This window comes from Pituophis catenifer, unplaced genomic scaffold (assembly GCF_029215685.1).
Source record: "Pituophis catenifer annectens isolate HBS135680 unplaced genomic scaffold, rPitCat1.0.hap2 SCAF_7, whole genome shotgun sequence".
Classification (NCBI taxonomy): Eukaryota; Metazoa; Chordata; class Lepidosauria; order Squamata; family Colubridae; genus Pituophis; species Pituophis catenifer.
In genome coordinates this window covers 5,374,994-5,395,582 of record NW_027256887.1, presented here as the reverse complement: position 1 = coordinate 5,395,582, position 20,589 = coordinate 5,374,994, and the positions used below count along the sequence as shown (strand labels likewise).

Here is a 20,589-nt window from a genome sequence, read left to right as displayed (position 1 = left end):
TATTATTATTATTATTATTATTATTATCATTATCATTATCATTATCATTATCATTATCATTATCATTATTAATTAAATTTCTATACCGCCCTTCTCCAAATAGGACTCAGGGCGGTGCACAGCCAAGGTAAAAACAGAGCATACAAAATTTAAAAACAGTATTAAAATAATTAAATATTTGGCCATAAATTAAAACAACCCAATTTAAAATCAATTTAAAATTTAACTCAAGCCAGCCCAGCAGTATTTTGCAGTATCCTTCCCCTGGTGTGGAGAGGGAATGGAGATTCTACAGTATCCTTCCCCTGGAGTGGGGAGGGAATGGAGATTTTACAGTATCCTTCCCCTGCCACACCCACCAAGCCACTCCTCAAGCCATAATCTCTGCTCATTTGTCCACTTTTTTTTGGTTTTGCTAGTGACAACATCCAGCAGTATCTAATGACTAACAACGTGCCCGAGGCGGCTACAGCCCTGGCTTCCATGGCTGAATTGGATATCAAGCTTCAAGAATCCTCCTGCTCGCATCTCTTAACTTTTATAAGATCTACTATTCAATTCTGGCACAAGATCCTGAAGGACAAATTGTCCAGGTAGGAGAAATGTCCAGCAATTGGCCTGAGGCTTCCTTCGGACCGCTGAGTCATGGTGGTACGTTATGCTTCTGTCTTTTTGCAGTGACTTCGAAGAGACGCTGACTCAGCTCCGTTGGCCATTCATCGGACCAGCTCAATCCAAAGCTTTGAGCCTGGCTCCTTCCTCAGCTAACGTCACGGAAATATACAGTAACTTCGAGAGCCTGTTTTCTCAGCTCCTCAAACTGCAGCCGTCGTATCCTTTTTAAGTGATTTTTTTTAAAAAAATCTAGTTAGCATTTGCTTAAACGCAGAATTAGCTGTGTAATTCTTTACGGAATGTAGAGTCATGCATATCCGTTGTGGCCAGCGGCCAAATCGGAGGAGGAGGAGGAGGCGTGGGAGTCAGGATCAGTATCAATGTAAACTTGAGAGCTCCGAGGTGGAAGAGGGAATGGAGTTAGCAGAGACGGAGCCTGGCATATCCGTCAGCCCTCAGATGGAGAGTCAACAGCCCCCAGGGCTGAAGGTGGCTGATGAGGAAGAGGAGGAACAGCTGGGTCCAGTGCCTGACGCACAGATATGCAGAAGGCAGAGGAGAGGAGAGCAGTGAAAATCTATGGGCCGGTCCTTGGGACGAAATGCTAGTGAAGCCTCACCCTAACTCTGGGGATAAAAGGCAGGGGGCGGAGATAAATAGATGTGGCAGACAACTATTCATCTCCCTGCCAGACAGAATTGTTATCCTGCATTGAGAGAGAAACCTACCAAGAGCATTGGTAGTACAGGGGTTTAAGGCACCCTGTTATTAAGCTGGTTATTAAGACCAGCTGCCTGCAATTACTGCAGGGTTCAAATCTCGCCAAGGCTCAAGGTTGACTCAGCCTTCCATCTTTTCTAAGGTAGGTAAATTGAGGACCCAGTTGTGGGGGCAATAAGCTGACTTTGTATAAATATACAAAAGGCTATTGCTGAGCACATTGTAAGCCACCCGGAGTCTCCGGAGAAGGGCGGCATATAAATCAAATTTAAAAAAAAAAAAAAAAACCTTTTGCCGGGACTGCTGGCATTCCTAATAAAGGAATCTTTTGAGTTCACATCAGAGGGTTTGTCGTGTTTGGGGAGCTGGCTTAGAACTATGTTACCCTGCCTTCAACTGCAGAAAATAACAGCTGAATTTTCTCATAGAGTAGAAGCATTGTGGGGCAACTCCTATTAATATCTGCAAGCTAACACACCTTAGGTCTCTCCTCTGTCATTTGTGCCGAGATACACATGCAGATATAGATTCCTATAAACATGCCCATAAACATATAAACAAGGGACGTGGTGGCTCAGTGGCTAAGACGCTGAACTTGTCAATCGAAAGGTCGGCAGTTCAGCAGTTCGAATCCCTAGTGCCGCGTCACGGGGTGAGCTCCCGTTCCTTGTCCCAGCTTCTGCCAACCTAGCAGTTTGAAAGCACGTAAAAAATGCAAGTAGAAAAATAGGGACCACCTTTGGTGGGAAGGGAACAGCGTTCTGTGCGCCTTTGGCGTTGAGTCATGCCGGCCACATGACCACGGAGACGCCTTCGGACAGCACTGGCTCTTCGGCTTTGAAATGGTGATGAGCACCGCCCCCTAGAATCTGGAACGACTAGCACATATGTGCGAGGGGAACCTTTACCTTTTTAAACATGTCCACTGCACATACAAATACTATATATATGCCCACCTGGATATACACAGGATTAGCCGAACCCCCAGGAGCCCACCCCTGATTCCATCCTATGTCTGTAAGCTCTTGTATGTATCCTCACCATATTGTACCTTAACGTATAATAATCTCAGGGACGAACTATTAAGCAAACCGAAGCAGCTGCCGGAAAAGTACCTCCTTCCGCCAACTCCACCTATTATATTACCTATGCAGATCATGTTGGCTCCCCTTCAGAAAAGATTCAAATACCATTTCACGGGGAATCGGCAAACCAACGTCTTGACCAAGGTACGGCCTTGATGTGCAAATCCTCTTCTTAAGAGGATCACTTTTTAAATCCTTACTTTGTAAAGATTGCAGTCCGGGAGGTAAGTTAGGGAGGGAATGAACCCCAATTTTCGGTTTACTCTGAAAAATCACCCGAGTTTACGGAGTTAATTTGGAAAATGTGCAGTCATTGTCTCCCCAATAGTCAGTAAGAAGTGAAGTTGCCGCAGCGTGGCCAGTAGCAAAAGTACAGGTAGTCCTCGACTTACGACCACAATTGAGCCCCAAATTTAGGTTGTGTCAGCGTTCCAATTTATGATCTCTTCCAGCGCTGACATGAATGAGAGAGGGAGAAGCTTTGTTTTAATGCTGAGATGAACTTTTACCTAGTTTCCTGCTCCTTAGTAGATAGCGTTACCTGGGAGATAGAGGGAGGGGGGAATTCCTGTGAATAGAAAGTGCTTGGGACGGAGAGATGGATCTGCATGATGGCCAATGAGACATTGGGGTTGAAGAACGGAAAGGGAGGGGTTTGGAAGGAGGTGCCAGTTTTGGCTCCACTAGAGTTCAGGGATGACGTTATTTCTATTCTTAAATAAAGAAAACATTCATTAGAGACTTTGCGGTTGAGAATGAAGTTTATTTAAGATAGCAACGAAACCTGACAGGTTGCTCAGTGAGACAGTTGTTAAGTGAATTTTGCCCCATTTTACGGCCTTCCCACAGTTGTTAAGGGAATCCCTGGAGTTGCTTCAGTTAGTAACACGGTTGCTAAGTGAATGTGGCTTCCCCATTGACTTTGCTTGCCAGAAGGTCACCAAAGGGAACCCTGGGACGCTGTGACCGTCATAAATATGAACCTGTTGGCAAGCATCTGAATGTTGATCATCTGACCATGAGGATGCTGCAATGGTCATAAGGGTGAAAAATGGTCCTAAGTCACTTTTTTCAGGGCTGTTGTAGCTTCGAACAGTCACTAAACGAACTGTTTAAGGATTACCTGTATGCAGCGCTTTGTGCTCACTCGTTACCCTAGGGGCGCGGTGGCTGAACGACGCTGGAGATGGTTTCAGCTCCAGCCGTTCGAGCCCTCGCTCTGCATATAGGGGTGAGTTCCCGTCACGTGGCTCAGCTTCTGCCCACCTTGCAGTTCGAAAGCATGCGCTATGTGAGTAGATAAAATAAGTACCATTTTGGTGGGGAGACTAGCTGGTACTCTGTGGAGGCAGTCAGGTTCCCAACGGCTCTGAGCTTTCCCGGTTGCGGCGCCCGCTTCTGAGGCATCTCCGAGAAGAAAGACACTGGCTGATACTGCAACAAGAGCCGCTAGTCTTTCTATCTGGTGCAAGACCAGCTCGCCCTCTTGTGGTGCACTTTGGGAAGCACGCGAGCGTTTCCTATAACACAGAGATCTCCGACCATTCTGGCTCAGTGGACCAGCCGAGACGGCGGCAGGGGAAGCGAGATTTTGTGCATGCACGTGCGCTACTTTCACAAACGCAGCTTTGCACCCGTGCGCACACGCTCACCCACCCCTTCCATGGCCCGATTCCAAGCGGGTTGCGGCCCCTGGGGGTTGGGGACCCCTGCTATAACAGGGCTGGTACCTTGGCAAGCCAAACTATCACTCTGTAATAGCATTGTGGTCTCCAGCCTACTCTTAACGACGCCGTATGTCAGTGATGTCTAACCTTTTGCGGACTGAGTGCCCAAAGCACATGCGCGAGCAAATGCATACCCATGTGCCTGAATCCCCAAAATGCAATGTGCATGCATCCCCCGCTCCACATGCACCCCTGCGCATGCACACATGGCCCACCACACAAACCCTGCCCCCCACGCATGCACACATCCATCCCCCCCCCTCCCCTAGACATGCCCCATCCCTGCGCATGACTGTTAGAGACCCAACAACCAGCTGGCCGGCGAGAGGCGCACGCACATGCTCAGCAAAGCCGAACTGGGGCGACAGTTCGCATGCCCACAGAGAGGGCATTGCGTGGCACCTGTGGCACACGTGCCATAGGTTCTCAATCACAGCCATATGTTATAATTATAATAATCACTCATTCCCTGATAATTGTCTGGGCCAGCTAAGAATGTGCAGAGGGGAAGTTAGCAATGGCTGACTGGGGAATTCTGGGAGTTGAAGTCCACAGGTTTTAAAAGTTGCCAACATTGGATGCCATTGAGGTCGGGCATGATGTTGCCGATTGAATTGTAACTTTGACCCAGCAACGCACAGCTTTTTCGTCTGATTTTTGTATGACTTGTTTCTTTCCAAAGCCCGAGTGGTATTTTACCCAAGTACTGATGTGGATTGGAAACCACGCGTCATTTCTTGAAGACAAAGTTCAGCCTATATTGGATAAAGCAGGAATTTCGGTGAATGCCAGGGTAAATCTCTCTGTTCTTTTTATGGATTGACAGCCATTGTACTACAGGCAGTCCTCGACTTCCGACTGCAATTGTGCGCAATGTTTGTATTGTTAAGTGAGACATTTCTGAAGTGAGTTTTGCCCTGTTTTACGAACTTTCTTCCCACTGTTGTTAAGTGAATCGTTGCAGTTGTTAAGTTAGTACCATGGTTGTTAAGTGAATCTGACTTCCCCATGACCCCGGGACACTGCAACAGTCATAAATATGGAACCAGTTACCAAGCGTCCGAATTTTGAGCACGTGGCCATGGAGATGCTGCAACGGTCCTAAGTGTGAAAAATGGTCATAAATTGCTTTTTCTGGTGCCGTTGCACCTTTGAACAGCCACTGAATACACTGTTGTAAGTGGAAGACTACTGTTCTTTATTTTCTGTTGTAAGTGGAGGACTACTGTTCTTTAGTTTGCAACATTCTCCAGTTTGTGTTTTGACCTAGGCTCCCTTAAAAAGTAGGAAGCAGAGTCCTGGTCCTGGCAAAACTCCCTTTTATTTACATGACTGTGAATTCCTTTCATTCACAGTCAGCAAGGCTTGGCAAACAGTCTCTCAGAGGAATATTTATCAACACAAACCTTATCTCGCTTGGAAAGCTGCCAGATAACTAATTTCCAAACGCAGGGCAAGGCAAAACTTGGCACAGAGTCTCTTAAAGTCATGAACTGAACTTTCCACTCTTGAAACGACCGAAGGAACGAATTGTTTCCTGCAAAAGCCCACTCCCCGTTCGCTCCTCTTTTGTTTCCTATGGCCAATCACCTCCAAGCTTTACTCCCTAGTTGACCCTGCTTTCTTAGTTGTTCTTGTTTTCTGGCAGCTCTGCTGATGCACGGAGTGGGAACAGGCGCCAGCTGTTCCTCTGCCTCACTGCTGTCTAGCTCCCTCTCTGCCTCCAACACAGAGCCCTCATTCGAGCTTTCCCCAGCCCCCAGGACTGGCCCAAGTTCCTCTCCAACCTCCTCATTGTCCGACTCTGCTGCCGCCGGTGGGCCACAACAGTTTGTAAAATTTTTGTCTGAATTTGGATCAGAGGAACGTTGGGGATGCTGCAACGGCCATAAACGTAAATCCCTTTTTTTGTGTGTGCCATTGCAACTTTGAACAGTCCCTCAGTGAACCATTGCAAGTCGAGGGCTACCTATAATAACGCCACCTCCTTTTATCTGTAGGTTTTAATTTTCTTTTTCTTTGCTTCTTCCAAAGTTGGAGTTTTCCCGCGCTTTGGTGACGCTCATTCTGGAGAAGCTGGACGCCGAGATCCCTTGCATGCTGTACGACGACAACCTCTTCTGTCACCTGGTGGACGAGATCCTCCTCTTCGAAAGAGAGCTGCACGGCGTGCACGGCTACCTCGGCAGCCTCCCCAGCTGCATGCACATTTTATCGGAAGAAACCTACTTTCAGAGGTGGTTAACGGTAGAGAGAAAATGTAAGATGCTTTGGAGTCCTTTCCTTAGATTAAAACAATCCCAATCTTTTTTTTTGCTTTCCTCTCGGACGGGGGTGTCAAACTGGATTTCTTCGAGGGACGGATCAGCATTGTAGTTCTCGTCCATGGACTGGCCGGGGAGGAGGGGGGGAGATGAGACGGATGCCTCCTGCAGCACCCTGCCGGCCAAAACAGGGTGCGGGAGGGCACCCTGTATCTCCCTCCCGCAGCCCGTTTTTGGCCTCCCGCAGCCCTCTGCCGGCCGGGGTTGGCACATGAGGCCCCCTTCCGTGCCCCGGTTTGGCTGGCAGAGGCATCATGGTCCGGTCCTTTGATATTTCCAGGCTGGCCCCGGGGGCTATATCTAAGCACCCCACGGGCCGGATCTGGCTCATGGGCCTTGAGTTTGACACCCCTGCCCTGGGCATAGCTACTCTGAGTCTAAACAAGTGGGGAAATCCAATTTTTTTTTACTACCGGTTCTTGGTAGTAGCTTGGTAGGTAGTAGCTTGGTGGGTAGCTTGGTGGGTGCGGTGTGGCTTGGTGGGCGTGGCAGGGGAAGGATACTGCAACATCTCCATTCCCACCACACTCGGGGGCCAGCCAGAGGTGGTATTTGCCAGTTCTCCAAACTGCTCAAAATTTCCACTGTCGGTTCTCCAGAACCTGTCTGAACCTGCTGGATTTCACCCCTGGTCTAAACAGGTGGTGGGATCAAATACAGGTAGTCCTGGACTTACAACACTTCATTTAGTGACCATTCAAAGTTACCACAGCACCAAAAAAAAAAGCGTTTTAAAACCATTTTTCACTCGTAAGATAGTTGCAGCAAACCCCATGGGCACCTGATCAAAATTTAGACGCTTGGCAACTGACTGGTATTTATGGCGGTTACAGTGGCCTCATGTGATCCCAATCTTCTGACAAGCAAAGTCAATTGGGAAGCCAGATTCACGTAACAACCATGTAACTCTTTAACACCTGCCGTGATTCACTGAACAACCGTTGTTAAGGAATTTGCAGATTAACCCTTGAGTAGCAAGGGTGTGCACATGAAAGCGATTGAGAGTAGTTATGAATAAGCACAGTCAACACACAGGTACACTGAGTTGTGTTTACTTTCAGGAAACAGTAAAGCACAGTCCAATAAACAGTCCAGGTCATACACATATAAAGCAGGAGATAGCCAAAACGACAGTCCAGGGATAATCCAATAACAAAGTCTTCTTACCAGTCGTCACAGTCATACACAATAAACAGTTCTTCTGGATATGCAAACAGTAGCATACAGAGATATCAGAGAGCAAGAACAGCAAAGAGAAACAAACCATGTTTCTAGCTCCCTCTTAAGGACATTGGCTACAGAGCTAACCAATCAGGACATAGTATGATGCAATACAGCAGTCTTAAAGCTACATTGATGGTTTATATATTGCCAACCCAACAAGTTAGGTAATAGTCATTTCCTAACAACCGTGGCACGAAAGTTTCATAAAAGGGGGCAAACTTCACTTAACAAATATTTCACTTAGCGGCAGAAATTTGGGGCTCAATTGCGGTCATAAGTCGAGGACTATCCGAAATACAAAATGATGTACCGCAGTGTCTGCCTTTGCGATTTAAAAAATTAATAAATAAATAAATAACTGGCGCTTCATTTTCTGACTGAGCTTTTTCTTCTTAGTTGCACACTTGTGAACGAGCCTTCCTTTTCATTGTTGTGTCCATCTCACAGTCGCTCTCCAGAAGATGGACTCCATGCTTTCGTCGGAAGCTGCGTGGGTCTCCCAGTACAAAGACATCACGGACGTAGATGAGATGAAAGTCCCAGACTGTGCCGAAACTTTTATGACTCTGCTTCTGGTGATCACCGGTAATTATAATATATTGCTTGCCATTTGGCTTCCGTTGTTTATTCATTCAGGAGAGAGTGGTGCGGTGGCCTAGAGGTGGCGCTCTCGCCTCACAATCGGGAGGCTGTGAGTTCGATCCTAGGTAGAGGCAGATACTTCTCTGAGCACAATGAGAATGTATCTGCTGAACAAAACTCTGCATTGGCGACAGGAAAGGCATCCGGCCAGTAAACACTCGGCTCCATTCAGTTGCCTAAGACTCCACCCCCACCCCCCACAAGGGATTATGGGGTCTTTAAAAAAGACGATATTAGTTTATTAATTCAGGAACGGAAACATTCGGTACCTTTTACAGTAGAATCAACTACTGCTAGTAGTCAAAGGAATAACAAAAGGAAATCGGATTTCAAGAGGTACCAGTAAAGGAGAAAAGTTGTCAGGGTTGAAATGAGGAGTCCTTGTTGCTCTCTGAGCTTGGTGGTTTTCTTGCAGACGTTTCGTGACCCAACTGGCCAGTATCATCAGTGCTATGAGGGAGGGAGGTTTGCAGAGAGGAGGAGGACGACAACAATGACTATGGGGTCCTTCGTGCTCTCTAAGCTTCATGGTGTTCTTGCAGATGTCTCATTGCCAAACTAGGTAACCTCATCAGTGCACTGGTGTTACTTATTTTGGGTAATGAAACATCCGCAAGAAAACGTTGAAGCTCGGAGAGCACCAAGGACCCCTCAGATTTCAAGAGTGTTGACAAACAAGTAACTCTGATACAGGTACCGTATTTTTCGGAGTATAAGACGCACCTTTTCCCCCCTAAAAGGGGGTGAAAATTTAGGTGCGTCTTCTACACCGAATGTAGCCCCGCCCACCCACTGGCCCCCACACTTTGGCCTCTGCCTCGCAGCAGTTTACCTCGCAGCAAGCAGCCAGAAGAAACAGCTCGTTTCAGCTTCAGCACAGCCTAATTAGCACAAGTTGATTGGATCGGCCTCCCGACTCTCAGCTGTTTTGCTGGAGCCTCTGCTGCTTGCTGCAAGGAAGTAAATTGCTGGGAGCAGTTTTCTTTTTCTTGTGCTAATCAAGCTATGCTGAAAACGAAAATGAAAGTAATGCAGGCTGTTTGCTGCAACGAGGCAAAATTGCTGGGAGGCAGATTTCTTTTTCTTGTTTTCTTCACCAAAAAAGATAGGTGCGTCTTATAGTCCAGTGCATCTTATACGCCGAAAAATACGGTAATCCTCAACTTACAACAGTTCATTTAGTGACTGCTCAGAGTTATAACAGAACTGAAAAAAGTGATTTATGACCATTTTTCACAGTTACCACCTTTGTAGCATCCCCCTGATCATGTGATCAAAATTCAGATGCTTGGCAACTGGTTCATACTTACGATGGTCACAGGGTCCCAAGGTCACGCGATCCCCTTTTTGCGACCTTCGGACAAGCAAAATCAATGGGGAAAGCCAGATTCACTTAACCGTGCGACTAACTCAGGGGTCTGCAACCTTAAACACTCAAAGAGCCATTTGGACCCGTTTCCCACAGAAAAGAAAACACCGGGAGCCACAAAACCCTTCCCATGCCTGACTATTTCTTGAGCGGCCACAAAACTAGCATATATAGTTGAATTAAACATTCTGTTTTCTTCTGAAACTTTTCTTTTCTTGGCTTTATCCATGGTTAGCCTATTGGGGTTGAAAAGCTCAATAAATCGCGTGCCGGTGGGTGTTGCACATTGGCGGTTGTGACTCATATTTTGAGTGACGGAGCCACAGCAGAGGGGTGAAAGAGCCACACGCGGCTCCAGAGCCACAGGTTGCTGACCCCTGGATTAACTTATCTACTGCTGGGATTCACTTAGCAACTGTGGCGAGAAGGTCGTAAAATGGGGCAAAACTCACTTAACATGTATTCACTTCACAATATAAATTTTGGGCTCCATGGCAATCGTACGTGAAGGATCACCTCCATTCTGTTATTCCATCTCAAGACATGATGGAGACATAGTGATGCAAATCTTACAGGAACACAAAAGACCTCGTCTTGTGAGCCGTGCCTGTTCAGTTAAGGAAAATAGGAGCCTTGGTAGTACAGTGGTCTAAAGCACCCTGTTATTAAGACCAGCTGCCTGCAATTACTGCAGGTTCGAATCTCCCCAGGCTCAAGGTTGACTCAGCCTTCCATCCTTTCTAAGGTAGGTAAATTGAGGACCCAGTTTGTGGGGGCAATAAGCTGACTTTGTATAAATATACAAAAGTATGAAGGCTATTGCTTAGCGCATTGTAAGCCGCCCTGAGTCTCCAGAGAAGGGCGGCATATAAATCAAAATTTAAAAAAAAAAAAATGAAGTTGTGGAAAAACCTGTAGATAAATTTTTGTTAGCGCGTGGATATTACCGGAACTTTGACGTGTGAAAAACGCCAACGCTTTACTGTCTCTACGTAGATAGATACAAGCACCTTCCCACAGCAGCCAGAAAACTGCGGTTCCTGGAATTGCAGAAAGAGCTGGCGGACGACTTTCGGATCCGACTCACTCAAGTCATGAAGGAAGAAACCAGAACGCCCCTGGCCTTCCGATACTGCGCGATCCTAAACGCGGTCAACTACATCGCGACAGTACTAGCAGACTGGGCTGACAATGTTGTAAGTAACCAACGATCGCGGTGGGCCCTTTGCATATTGTCGAAATGCCTTTTTTTTAAAACAAAGCTGCATCGGATAGAAGAGAATCGTTCATAACTGCGTGGTCCTTGGCGCGCTTGGTTCTTGGCGGTTTCCTTGCAGACGTTTCGTTGCCAAACTGGGTAACGTCATCCATGCTATCGCCAGTGTTAACCTTGGCAATGGCAGGGATTCACTGAACAATTGTGGCGAGAAAGGTCACAGAAACTGGGCAAAATTGAGTTAACAAATGTCTCGCTTAGGAACAGAAATTTGGGGCTCAATTGTGGTCTTATAACCAAAATCTGGTGGGCGTAGAGGGGGAAGTTACTGTTGTGGCTCCGTTGCCTGAGCCTGGGCTATCGACAGATGCAGACTCTGAGAGTGAGGGAGAGGAGTTGGCAAGGCCTCCCTCTCCAGGACCCTCCTCTCTGGCAATGCCTCCGGAGGACACCGAAGGCCAAAAGATAGGCCCAGAGCCAAGCACGTCCCCGCAGCCACAGGTGGACAGCGACGAAGTAGATAAGTGCTGACTGGACCCTCGGCAGAGGCGCAGGGAGAAGCGTGCGCAGCAGAGGGGAAGGTGTGCCAGAGATTAGCTGAGTCACTGGACCACACCCCACAGGGTATAAATGTGGGTGTGGTGGCCGGTTCAGTTTGTGACGAGCAAAAACTAGAAATAATCCATGATCTCTCCATTACTGGACTTCTGCCTGCCTTGTCGGACTGCATTTGGACTAATCCTTGTATTGCTGAAACTTTGTCTGCTTTATCGGAATGCCTGCAGTCTAATCTTTGTTTTGTGTGAGTAAAGTCTGAATTGGCAGCAGCCACTGGGTTGCTGCCAGCTTTATCTTCAAAGACTTTGTCGTGTGGCTTATTAACTCCGGGCTGTCTGTGGGGGTGCATATGTGGGACGGGGACAGAACAGTTACTCTGTCAGAAATGTTTCTATGTTCTTTTTTTTTTTTTATAAGTTTTTTTATTTTTTACAAATAAATCCGTGAACAGTGTGGTACCTGAGTGTCATACATTCTAATACAAACTAGTAAAATTAACCAGTGTTATTACATTCAATCAATTTATATATTTCCAATAATGATACACAATTATAATAAGTTGCAATTTGTCATTATTCAATTATTCCATATTTTCTTTATTTTATTATATATAAAGTGTCTACGCTAACATTCCCCCTTCTCTTATTTCTATCACTTATTCTAACTTTTAATCATGTCACCTTTTACTGAAAAACATTTTCTTTCGATCCTACCTAACTTCTAGTCGTGTCACCTACCTAAAAAAAAAAAAAGGAAAAGAAAAAAAAAAGAGAGAAAAGGAAAAGAAAATCAGAACAGCAACAAAGAATGTTTCTATGTTCTGAGTGTGGCCCTGGCCACAATCCCAAAGCAGGGATGGTAGAGTGGTTATTATCGTCCAAAAAACCTCCTCGCTTTGAATAGTCCAGAAAGTTAGCTTAGAAATATACCACATTCTAGAATCTTTTGAATATTTACATTATTTACATCAATGGCCCCCAACCTTTGGGGCACCAGGGACCGGTTCCATGGAGAAAGATTTTCCCGCGGACCAGAGGGGGCGTGGTTTAGCATGCTGCGTGCATCCCGCAGATGGAGCTTATCTTGTTTGCACGGCCCAGTTGCTGGCATGCTGTGGTTCGGTGCTGGTCCACGGACGGTGTTCTGTCCCCCCACCTCACATAGGCAGACACACGAGCAAAAGATATCTACCACTAATTTATTTTTACAAGTCGACCTGAATCCCTTTGGCAGATAAAAATTCTGGCAGCTACTTTCCGAATGCCTGCCAAGTTTCTTATCACCTCTAGAAACAGAAGTCAGCGTATCTGTAGTCCGTTGCTGGGGCAACCAAGAGTTCAAAGAGTAGTCAGAAGTCATTCACAAAGTTCGAGCCTTAAGTCCGAAAAATATCCCATCCGAAGCTCACGATATGCAGTTTTTGTCCGTCACAGAGCCTGCAGAGCAACCCCACCCACTTTTATCCCCTGTGGGGCATGGCTCAGTGACTCGGCAATCTCTGGTCCTTCCCCACCTCTTCCTTTGCTGCGCACGCTTCTCCCTCCGACGCTGCCTGGGATCAATCCAAGATTGATCTTCATCACTCCCTATTAGCGGGTGCCCCGACATGCTTTCCTCCTGGCCTTCAGCTGGAACCTGAGGCGTTGCCAGAAAGGAGGGTCCTGGAGAAGGAGGCCTTGTCAGTTCCTCCCCATCACTTTCAAAGTCATCTTCCTCCGTGAGGACAGGCTCAGGAGCCGGAGTCACAACAGATGGGGGGTTGGAGACTCCTGATTTACCTGGCTGGCTAGGGAATTCTGAGAGTTGAAGTCCGTGCATCTTAACGTTGCCAAGGTTGAGAAACTTTGATTTGGATTGTGGGATGGCTGTAGCTCCGCCACATGTAGCTGGCACGTGGTTAATAAAAACTTGAGAACTTCAGCTGAAGTTCTTGAATTTTTTCCTGTCCCGCCATTAGCTCCTTTTACTAAGCAGTATTGCCAGAGCTCCTGAATCCAAAGCAGACATGCTACTCACAGGTTAAGATCCTCAGAAGACTAGTGGTAATCCTTTTTTTCCCCTCCCATGTTGTTTTTTGTCTCTGCAGTTTTTTTTACAGCTTCAGCAGGCTGCCTTGGAAATGTCCGCCGAAAGCGACACGCTCAGCAAGCTACAGTTGGGACAGCTGGCTTCTCTGGAGAGCTCTGTGTTCGATGAAATGATCCACCTCCTGGAACGCCTGAAGCACGACATGCTGACTCGCCAAGTCGACCACGTCTTCAAGGAGGTCAAAGAGGTGGCCAAGATCTACAAAAGGGAAAGGTAAAACTTTTAGAGGTGAAGATCTGTAGCCTGGGGGGTTGAAATGAGGGGGTCCTTGGAGCGCTCTGAGCTCAGTGGTTTTCTTGCAGACGTTTCATTACCGTACTGGGTAACGTCATCAGTGCTGCTAGGTGAAACTAGAAGCTGCTGCTTCTAATCAAAAGTTTTAATGTGTAGTTTTGCAGGCAGGAGGGAAAAAAATTCATTGGAAAATCACTTTCTTCATTGCATTCTAGAATGTTGATGGGAAAAGGGCCCTCCTGACCACTGGAAAACAAGCTTTTCAGAGCGACGCAAATGTTATTTTAAGTGCAATACACCAAACTGAATTAATCACTGCCCCCTTGGGGGATTGCATAGCCCAGGGGTCGGCAACCTTAAACACTCAAAGAGCCACAAAGATCCTAACCCGAAGCCCCCGTTCAATTCTAGAGCCGACCGGAAGTCCGGTTCCCCCATCATAGTCTCCTACCGCGGCATCCTTTTTCCTCTGCTGACCGGAAGTCCTGTTCCCCCACCATAGAGTCTCCTCCTAGCACAGCATCCTTTTTCCTCTACCTGTCCTAACCGAAAGCCCTATCAATTGTGGAGCTGACCAGCAACAGGGAGCCACAGCAGAGGGATGAAAGAGCCACATGCGGCTCCAGAGCCACAGGTTGCTGACCCCTGGCATAGCCAATAAGGCAAAGTGAAACGAGGAAGAAAGTGAGCCTCTCATTCTTTCTCTGCTTCATCTCTGTCCTCCCAAGGAATTGGTTATGTGGTCCAGCTGTTAGCTTGTAGAATTGCTGGGCAATTGTAAAGGGGCTGTTGTTGTGACTCCGACCCCCGAGGCCGACTTATCAGAGGGAGAAGGCTCCGAACATGAAGGAGAGGAGTTGGCCAGGCCTCCCTCTCCAGGACCCTCCTCTCTGGCAATGCCTCAGGTGTCTCCCGAAGGAGAAGAGATTGACCAGGAGCCAGGTATCTCCTCGCAGTCGGACAGTGACGGAGATAAGTCGTGGCTGGATCCACGCCAGCGTAGGAGAGACAGGCGCACGCAGCAGAAAAGGAGGCATGCTAGAGATTAAGCTGAGTCACTGGACCACACCCCACAGGGGATAAAAGGGGGTGAGGTGGCCATTCAGACTCTGTGACGGACAAAACAAACTACTAGCGAGTCACATTGTATCTTTGAAACAACGTTATCTGCCTTGGATTTAATGCGGACTGGACTTGACAATTCTTGAACTGTGTGTATCTTGTTTGGGTTTATCTGACGGAGGAACAACCCCTCCCTCTATGAGTAAAGTTCTTGGCAAGCAGCTACTGGGTTGCTGCCAATCCTCTTATCGAAAGAATTTGTTGTCTGCCAGTTTTATTTAACCCCTGGCTATCTTGTTTGTGTGCGTGTGTGAGACGGGGACAGAATAGCTGTGTACCATAAAGTTGATGTCCCAAAAGTGCTTTCTTTCAAAAGGCAACTGGACTTCCTTGTTTCACTAGAAGCCATTTCGTTTCTCATCCAAGAACCTTCTTCAGTTCTGACCTGAATAGTGGAGAATGGGAGGATTTATATTCCTTGCAGTCATCTGGTTGTTAGCACTCTCTCTGAGAGTCGTTGAGGCCACTTGGAGGTTTCTCTGTGCCTTCAGGGTGACATGAATCCCATAAGGTGGATGGGATGCAAAAGGCCTAGTCAAAGCACACAATGGGGAGGGAGTTGGCAGCATGTCTCCCCTTTTATGATGCGTTGCCAGCCCTTGCCTTGAGGTCTGAACGGATGCTTTCCTAGATGCACCATTTGTAGGAGAAGGAGAGACAGAGTCAAAAGAGGAATCAGCCTGGAATCATTACGTTTCTACAAAGGTCTTAAAGTCCCGCCCTTCTTGAATTCCGTTCGACTCTCTATCTAGCGCTAATTTAGTGCTGACCGTTAGTTGACTAGATTTCTCGTGTTATAGCCGTGAACCATAAAATCAGCTTAACGCATGGGCCCGATTCTTCACGCCTGATATTGTTAAGGATATTCTTGGCTCATAACCGATGTTATGGGTTATTGAGCAGAGTACCCCTTGAGTATGCACATGAAAGCGGCTGAGAGTGAATAACCACAGTTAATATACTGACACACTGAGTTGTGGTAGTCTTTTACTTTTAGAAGAAAGTAAAGCAAAGTCCAATAACAATCCAAGTCATACACAGATAAGGCGATAGTTAAAATATCAATCCAGGGATATTCCAAGTACAAAGTCTTCTTACCAGTTGTTGTCATTACACAATAAAACAGTTCTTCTCGAGTTCCAAACAGGAACAAGTTCAGTATTAAAACATTCAATAAATAGTAGAAAGCAACAAGTAGCAATGATCAAACAGTGATCATGCAGAGATCAGGTAGAGAGTAACAGCAAATAAGCAGATAAAATAGTATAGTGTTCTCAAGCCATGATTCAGGCTTCCCCTTAAATACATTGGCTACAGAGCTTAGCCAATCAGGATACAGACTGATACAATACATTCTTAAAGCAATATAATACCTTTTGACAAACATGTATTGATAGTTTATATATTGCCTGACCAACTAATTAGACAATAGCCATTTCCTAACCGACATTTTTCATTGAACGGGGAACGAGTGAAGCTATGGGTCGACTCGAGCAAAGTTTTCGCGTCTTTCGTTTAGGTGGCTCTCCTTGCCTTCCCAGGCCGAACAAGCCGTGATGTCTTTATCAACCACTGCTTGCCCGTTGCTCCTGACCTTGAGAGACCGGCTCCTTCAGTTAGAGCAGCAGCTTTGTTACTCCTTGTTCAAAATCTTCTGGCAAATGCTCGCGGAGCAAGTCGACTTGTTCATCTACCAGGAGGTAAGTACCGTCCCTGGCGTCTCGCTGAGACGTCAGCCAAGAATACGAGTCCTAGTTTCAAACGTTGCTCGCTTTTTGATCCGTCCGCGATATATTTTAGGTCATTCTAGCCAATCACTTCAACGAAGGTGGAGCGGCCCAACTCCAGTTCGACATGACTCGGAATCTTTTCCCTCTGTTTTCCCATTACTGCAAACGGCCGGAGAATTATTTCAAACAGTGAGTATGGCACGTCTCAAATTCTCGTTAATTTCTGAGTTGCGCGGGGGAATCAAAGCTTCCTTCTTAGTTTTTTCGAGAGAGGGATTCTCAGTCATCCAGGTCATGGTTGTCCCAAAGGTGCTTTTTATTTTCCCCCTTCAAAAGGCAACTGGACTTTCTAGTTTTTCCTTGAAGACGTTTTGCTACTCATCCAGGAAGCTTCTTCAGCTCTGACAGGATGGTGCGGAATGGAAGAATTTATACTCCTTGAAAACAGCTGGTCATTTTCATCCTTTTAGAGAGTCGTTTGAGACCACTTGGAGGTTTATTGGTGTCCTCGGGGTCTGACTGAACGGTGGACGATGGAAGGATTTAAATGCCGTCGTGTCGTTAAGATTGAGCAGCCCTTTCTCAACAGAGAGGGAGGAATAAGACACTACCTATCTCCTACACCAGTGATGGCTAACCTTTTTGCTGTCATGTGCCAAAAATGGGGGCAGTGTGGGGGGTCGCAGGCGTGCGTGCCCACACCCATAATTCAATGCTCCCCTGTGCTCCGCCCCTCGCGCATGTGCATGCAACACCTCACCCCCCCCCGCACTCCCCTTTTAGCACACAATGGCAAAAAGGTTACCGGTGGGCCCGGTAGGCCTGTTTTTTGCCCTCCCCAGGCTCCAGAGGCTTTCTTGAAGCCTGGGGAGGGCGAAAACGGCCTTCCTCACAACCCCCCCACCCCCCGGAGGCCTTCTGGAGGCCGGAAACGCCGTACATGCCATAGGTTCGCCATCTCGGTCCTACACAGTCCTTTCAGCAGTTCCCAGAAGGCTCCACACCCACTTGCACTATTCAGGTGACCCTGAGGGTAGAGATAAATCCCCAAGTATCCTCAATGACTCTCAGAGGGAGTGCTAACGACCAGATGACTGTAAGGAATATAAATCCATCCATCTTCCACCATGTTGTGGCTCCGTTGCCTGAGCCTGGGCTATCGACAGATGCAGACTCTGAGAGTGAGGAAGAGGAGTTGGCAAGGCCTCCCTCTCCAGGACCCTCCTCTCTGGCAATGCCTCCGGAGGACACCGAAGGCCAAACGATAGGCTCAGAGCCAAGCACGTCCCCGCAGCCACAGGTGTACAGTGACGAAGTAGATAAGTGCTGGCTGGACCCTCGGCAGAGGCGCAGGGAGAAGCGTGCGCAGCAGAGGGGAAGGCGTGCCAGAGATTAGCTGAGTCACTGGACCACACCTCACAGGGTATAAATGTGGGTGTGGTGGCCGGTTCAGTTTGTGATGAGCAAAAACTAGAAATAATCCATGATCTCTGCGTTACTGGACTTCTACCTGCCTTGTCGGACTGCATTTGGACTAATCTTTATATTGCGGAAACTTTGCCTGCTTTATTGGAATGCTTGCAGTCTAATCTTTGTTTTGTGTGAGTAAAGTCTGAATTGGCAGCTAGCCACTGGGTTGCTGCCAGCTTTCTCTTCAAAGATTTTGTCGTGTGGCTTATTAACTCCGGGCCGTCTGGGGGGGGGGGGGGACGGGGACAGAACACACCATTCATCCAGAACTGAAGAAGCTTCTTGGATGAAAAGCGAAATATCTTCAAGTGAAAAAAAGGCCAGTTGTCTTTTTTTGGGGGATGGGGTGTGGGGAAGCACCTTTGGGATTAACCTGTTGTTTTGCCTGCCTCTTTTGTTACAGTGTCATAAAATGGTCTAAGATGTCCCTCATTTCCCTTCCATTTACATACCTGTCCAAGATCCTGCAAGTGGCCATTGTTTATGGATCAGCTGAGACAAAAGTAACGTATAAGAGGATGAAGAGGCCAGATTTATGTGAATCCAACTCATTTAGAGACTAGGGTACATTCTAAAAGGATTCCTTCAGTTCTAGCTCTGCTGAGATTAAGAGATTAGCAAAACTCCACCGCTCTTTACAAGTTACCGCCTCTTGATGTAACAACCATTCATTTAGTGACCGTTCAAAGTTACGATGACACTGAAAAAAGTGACTAATTTTCACGCTTACAGCTGTTAAACGTAAACAGCTGGATTGTTAAATGTGAAGAGCCTGGATAGCTCTGCAGACAACTGTACAACTGTAATTTAACACCAGCTGTCTGCAATTACTGTAAGTTCGAATCTCGCCAGGCTCAAGGTTGACTCAGCCTTCCATCCTTTCTAAGGTAGGTAAATTGAGGACCCAGTTTGTGGGGGCAATAAGCAGACTTTGTATAAAATATACAAAAAGTATGAAGGCTATTGCTTAATGCATTGTAAGCCGCCCTGAGTCTCCGGAGAAGGGCGGCATATAAATCAATTTTTTAAAAAAAAAAAAACGTAAACGTCTAAACCAGGTTTTGAACTGATTTTTTTTTGTTTTTGTTTCCTTATGTAGCATCAAAGAGGCTTGTATTGTGCTGAACCTAAACATTGGTTCAGCCCTGCTGTTGAAGGACGTGCTACAATCAGCCACCGAAACCAGAAGCGGAATCGCCTTTCATTCGAATCAACCCACTGCCGTGGCGGCGTTAAATGAACTTGGCATTTATAAGTTAGCTCCAAAGGATGTTGAGATCCTCCTTAATTTGAGGACAAATTGGCCTAACACTGGCAGATAATCAAGATAAACAGAATGGAGAGACACTAATTACTATTACATTATTTAGAAATTACCCCTCGTTCTCACGTGACGTTGAGTATATTGCCTTGGAAAGAAAAAAAAACATGCGTTAAAAAAACACTGAAAATTAAACCTCTCTCTCTATATATATATATCACCATTTTGGACTGGTGCGGTGGCCTAGAGGTGGAGCTCTCGCCTCACAATCAGGAGGCTGTGAGTTCAATCCTAGGTAGAGGCAGATATTTCTCTCTCTGGGCACAATGAGAATGTATCCGCTGAACAAAACTCCACATTGGTGACAGGAAGCGCATCCGGCCATTAAAACACTCAGCTCCATTTAGTTTCCCAGACTCCGCCCCGCAGGGGATTATGGGGTTGTTAAATGAAGATGATGATATATATCACTGTTTCAAAGAAACATTTGTAATTTGATGAAGTCTGGTTAGTATATTGACTGTTACGTTCAGTTGCAAATTAACTGTCAGTGACACCTGTCATTTTCTCAATTTACTGTGGCAATCAAGGGAAATTCTTTTCAATGGAGAAATTATTCTAACATACGCGCCATATTATAGAAATAGTCATCTTAAAGGAAGACACGAGTATTTTTTTTAAAAAAATTGAGATAGATCAGTGTCACTTCATTGCCTCCTCTGAGGCTCAGATTAATCTCGCTTAGGCTGGATCAGGGTGTCTCCTGAACCTTTTGTGTTACCAAGATTGTGATATTACACAATAGTACATGGGGGTTAAAAAGAGCAAAACCGTTCTTACCTTTTTGAATGAAACCACCAGAGTGTCGACAAAAAGCACAAAACGGATCAACAACTTTGCATGCCATTCTGTGGCAAATTTTACTTATTTTGGCTCCTAATGCCAGCATACGTCTAATGCGGATAAGATAAAACACTTTGCAGAAATTCAAATTTCTTTGAATATACTCTATAATTCTAGATAATAAATGTGATTAGACTCCTTTTGATTAGAAAATTGGGGTTCATGATCTTCGGGCAATGGATAATCTAATCATAACGTCATTATTTTCTTTCTGATGGAAAAAATTTCATTTTAAATTTAACCTATCATTCTCCCTGAAATAAAAGGACTGCTGAAAAGCTCAGTGTTTGGCTAATACTCC

The 20,589-nt window shown here is 46.3% G+C and overlaps 1 protein-coding gene across 1 annotated transcript in view; it reads left to right on the top strand.

Moving 5' to 3' along the window:
* The window catches only part of RINT1 (RAD50 interactor 1), a 31,856-nt gene extending 11,290 nt beyond the window's left edge, over positions 1 to 20,566 (top strand). Inside the window, exons 6-16 of the mRNA XM_070947293.1 lie at positions 420 to 593; positions 679 to 831; positions 2,408 to 2,564; positions 4,830 to 4,940; positions 6,182 to 6,407; positions 8,143 to 8,280; positions 10,703 to 10,902; positions 13,567 to 13,781; positions 16,444 to 16,624; positions 16,725 to 16,843; positions 19,224 to 20,566. Coding sequence (XP_070803394.1) covers positions 420 to 593; positions 679 to 831; positions 2,408 to 2,564; positions 4,830 to 4,940; positions 6,182 to 6,407; positions 8,143 to 8,280; positions 10,703 to 10,902; positions 13,567 to 13,781; positions 16,444 to 16,624; positions 16,725 to 16,843; positions 19,224 to 19,446 — 1,897 coding nt within the window. The 3' untranslated portion in view covers positions 19,447 to 20,566. The remainder of the gene's footprint in view (positions 1 to 419; positions 594 to 678; positions 832 to 2,407; positions 2,565 to 4,829; positions 4,941 to 6,181; positions 6,408 to 8,142; positions 8,281 to 10,702; positions 10,903 to 13,566; positions 13,782 to 16,443; positions 16,625 to 16,724; positions 16,844 to 19,223) is intronic.
* The last annotated feature ends 23 nt before the right edge of the window (positions 20,567 to 20,589 follow it).